We start from the raw sequence: 4,393 nt of genomic DNA, 5'->3' as shown, positions 1-4,393 counted from the left end.
TGCATAAATCAGAAGGTGGCTCCTTCCTGTACGTTTTTGTATCGTTGGATGCATCAATTAAGGGATGGGAATATTGCAAGCCTATTGTGGTAATTAATGGGAGCTTTCTATCAGCGCGCACGGGGACCTTAATCACGGCTTACACGCAGGATGCAGCTGGTGAGTTAAGTCGAAATAACAAATGAATATTTACAAATCAGTAGGTATAAAGTTTATATACATGTAAGTTACAATATAGTATCGTATATATGTTGTACATTTTTACTATATGATACTTATATTTTAACCTCGTATTTGCAGTATTACACCGGTTGTGTATAAGTTGTGACACTGTTGATCTAAGTATATGTTTACACGAGTTTTTTTGATTGATTGTAACAGGTAAAAAAATTTTGCTCACGTATTCTGTGGTTGATTCAGAAGATGATGCATCTTGGGAGTGGTTCTTTGAAAGGTTCAGGGACACTTATGGTGCTAGGGAAGGGATGTGCATAGTATCCGACATGCATGAAAGCATCTTAAAGGCGACTTCGGTTGTTTATCCGGGAGTGATTCACCGTGTATGTATGTTCCATTTGTGGAACAACATAAAGATGAATTACACAAAGAATCATATACCTATCAAGGAACTATTCTTCGCGTCGGCCAAAGCATACACGGTAGAAGAATTTGACCGCCATATGGCTGAGATAAATAACATCGATAAGAGGGTCGGAGAATACTTGTTAAATGTTGGATATCATAGATGGTCAAGAGCGCATTCCAAAGTCCAGGGAACCACGATCATGTCTTTAAACATTGCGGAGTCTATGAATGCAGCGAACAACTATGCAAGAGATTTACCAGTACTGCATTTGCTGGAATACATGATGAAGTTGGTTCAGGATTGGCATCACGCGAACAAGAAAAATGCAATAGAGACATCCACAAAGCTGGCAAAAAAATATGAAGATATCATGAGGGAAAATTACATTACATCTCAGACAATGACGGTAAGATTCCATTACCATGTTTCTTTCATACAAAAAAATGAAATCGGAACACATGCAGTATATAAACCCGTCTATATGTAGTACATAAATGGTATATATGCAATATATAGTCTATATGTATATATAAGAAAATAAAAATGGACCGCAGATGGTAGAGTATATCACTGATCATCTTTTTCAAGGTGTAGGTGAAGCCTTCCACCGATTACTTATATACTGTCATTGAAGATGAAAAACAATTTGTGGTGAACCTGGGAGAGAGAACATGCACTTGCATAAGGTTTCAAATAGATGAAATGCCGTGTCCGCATGCTTTGGCAGTTGTCACGTACAGAAGCATGGATGCATATGAATACTGCTCTATCTACTACAGCACGGATTACTTGCTGAAAACGTATGAAATACCAGTGTATCATGTTTCTGATGAAAGCACTTGGGACATTCCTAGAGAGATCTTAGAAGATGTGGTGCTACCTCCGACAGGTAGAGTTAAACCGGGAAGGCCAAAGAAGTTGAGAATCCAGTTGTTGCCGGAATCACAAGCTAAGAGGTGCAAAACGTCATGCGGACAATGTGGACAGGAGGGTCACAACCGAAAGACATGCGAAAGTCTACGGGAGAAAACTTGACATGTTTGTTGGTTTGCATTTTTTCTATTTAACTCAATCATTGTAATTGGATTCACTGATTACAAAGTTTGGTATGAATTAATAAAAACAGTTACTGTCAGGTTTTTCTTATAACACTATGTATTTTTTTTATATTAGTATATACTTTTCCAGTATATTCATTGATTAAACATTACGTTGGATGTTAACGGTATAGTTACTCAATTCAAGCGAAATACAGAGTTGAGCTTCAAACCAAGGTTCAACAACAGCAACAACATACCAGTGTAATCTCACAAGTGGGGTCTGAGAAGGGTTGTGTGTACACAAACTTTATCCCTACCTTGTGCATGTAGAGAGGTTGTTTCCGATAGACCATCGGCTCAAGGAGTACAAAAACATAGCAGTATATAGGAAATACGATAGTGAAGAAGACATGAGCAAAGAAGCGTTCGCTAATAACATAACTGAAGTGGAATACAAAGTGGATTATACTTCACTTATGGTATATCAAAGTAAAGATTATTTTGCTTTTTAAGTAGACTTAACTCGCAGAATTTGAAGTTTCTTCTCGTCTTCGATAGCTTTGGTTTGGTTAGACCATTACATATTTCCCCTTCTCCTCTCTAATGTAGAGTGTAGTTGGAGGCAGCAATAATCTCCTTGAGTACCAGCTAACCTTTTGAACAGAGGAAGTCTAAATTTCAATCCACTACGCCTCAATGTTGTCAACGAACAATCACCTTGCCTTACTAATATATAAATTTTTTCGCATTATCTTCCTCCGATAGGAAGGAGAGCAGCTGATTCTAGGGATGACCATTTGTCCACATCAAAAAGAAAGGAATCACTTATTGGACGGAGATCGAGAAAGCCCCATACTCGACCTACTTCCATCTTAAAGCATTGAAAAAAAGGCAGGCAGCTTTGTTGAGTTTCAGAGGTGAGGGAGGCCAAAAAAGGAGTTCAACCGTTCCCTAAAACTAAATATTACGTCAATGACTTTGAAGGGCCATTATTGAGTCAAGTAACTGAAACCGAGCTAAGAAGTCACATCTGAGCTAATTATAACTAACTCATCCGCCATGCAAACATAATAAATAAAACGAAACAAAGATAGATAGGAGTCTATCTTCAATAGGCATTGGAGTAGATCTCCACTAAAAAAAGACAAAGAACACCCTAATTAAAACACATTACTTTGCGTCTACAGACACTTAAACCTTCTAAAACTAAGTCGACTCTTCTATGGCGACCCGTGAAATTAGTTCCCTTCGTTTCTGGAGGAGGGTCTCCTTCCTCTCTTCCAATTTACTGTGGTATTGTGATGTTTCTTATGCTTTTAAATTAGTTGAACTTATCCAAAGAGATTATTGAGGTTGAATATTTGTAACGTGATTGCGTATCAAAATGCAATTTTCAGTAACTCAAAAAGAAAAGAAAAAATGCTTTCTGTCCCTCGAATGGATAAGGGAAGCTTTTGCTGTAGTTATTCTTCCTGTAATATTAGGCAGAAAGCATTATACTTGTGTCACTTTGTCATGCCGGTCCTCAAACTTAACAATTTGCCAATTGAACACTTACACTCCTTCAAACCGTATATAATAAACGCTTATGACAGGAGGTTGTCTTAATACAATCTCCTCCATGTTGGCTGCCACGTCAGAAAATAACAATGTGTAGATGTCATGTCACATGATAGATTAAAAATAATTAAAATCAAAAATAAAAATAAAATTCAAACATAAAAATCATCATACTTTTCCCGTTTCCTCCGACCACCGGAAATTCTTGTCGGTAAGTTCTTTCTTATCTCCAATTACCCTGTGTCTTCTCTCACCTGTGTATGCTCCCATCTAGAAATTGATTACAAAGAGAGAAACAAAATAAAATTTTGATTACAATTACATAGGGAACAAAAACTAGAAATTGGGGTTTGGGGAATTCGCGGAGTGAAATTTAAGGAGTGGTTATCCAAATCTGTGTTATATATAGAGAGAGAGAAATAAAATCGAATTTTGACAAGAGGGGTTGCTCTGATGGTAAGCACCCTCCACTTCCAACCGAGAGGTTGTGAGTTCGAGTCACCCCAAGAGCAAGGTGGGGGAGTTCTTGGAGGGAAGGATGCTGAGGGTCTATCGGAAACAGCCTATCTACCCCAGGGTAGGGGTAAGGTCTGCGTACACACTACCCTCCCCAGACCCCACTAGTGGGATTACACTGGGTGGTTGTTACCCCACTAGTGGGATTACACTGGGTGGTTGTTGTTGTTGTTGTTGTATTACTGAGAGAAGGGGGCTATACCATTCCATACCTTAGCCTTTCTCTCACCTTCCTCTCTTTTCTTCATTTTCTGCCGCATCTCTTCTTCTTCTTCCCTTTTCCTCTTTCTTTGCATACAAAATTCTTCTTCCTCTATCTAATTTTCTGCTCATAATTGCTCTGAGAAAAACAAAATAATAAAAATAAGATCAAATGGGTCAAGGCAAGAACTGGGCTTCCTAAGTGGTTTCTTGTAAGTTATTGTTAGTGATCAAACTGATATGTTGGTCCTGTTGGATGTTAGTTGTGGGAATTACATCAATGATTTGCACTAAGGAATTTGATTTAAATCTCAGATCAGTGTTAAATCAAATTCATTGTTTACACTCGCTTTATACGCATGTATTTCACACATTATGTCCAACTCAGCTGATTCAATGCCGTGTTTATTATATACAGTTTGAAGGAGTGTAAGTGTTCAATTGGCAAATTGTTAAGTTTGGAAACAAGCATGACAAAGTGGCACAAGTA

The 4,393-nt window shown here is 37.9% G+C and overlaps 1 protein-coding gene across 1 annotated transcript; it reads left to right on the top strand.

Moving 5' to 3' along the window:
* Positions 1 to 607: 607 nt before the first annotated feature.
* Positions 608 to 1,691, top strand: LOC104230373 (uncharacterized). Its single transcript, XM_009783160.2, has 2 exons — positions 608 to 992; positions 1,181 to 1,691. Exons 1-2 carry the CDS (start codon positions 681 to 683, stop codon positions 1,619 to 1,621), a joined length of 753 nt encoding a protein of 250 aa, XP_009781462.2. The 5' UTR covers positions 608 to 680; the 3' UTR covers positions 1,622 to 1,691.
* Positions 1,692 to 4,393: the final 2,702 nt, after the last annotated feature.

Source organism: Nicotiana sylvestris, chromosome 12, assembly GCF_000393655.2.
Source record: "Nicotiana sylvestris chromosome 12, ASM39365v2, whole genome shotgun sequence".
Taxonomy (NCBI): domain Eukaryota; kingdom Viridiplantae; phylum Streptophyta; class Magnoliopsida; order Solanales; family Solanaceae; genus Nicotiana; species Nicotiana sylvestris.
The sequence above is the reverse complement of the archived record's forward strand: the minus strand, read 5'-3'. Positions and strand labels throughout refer to the sequence as shown.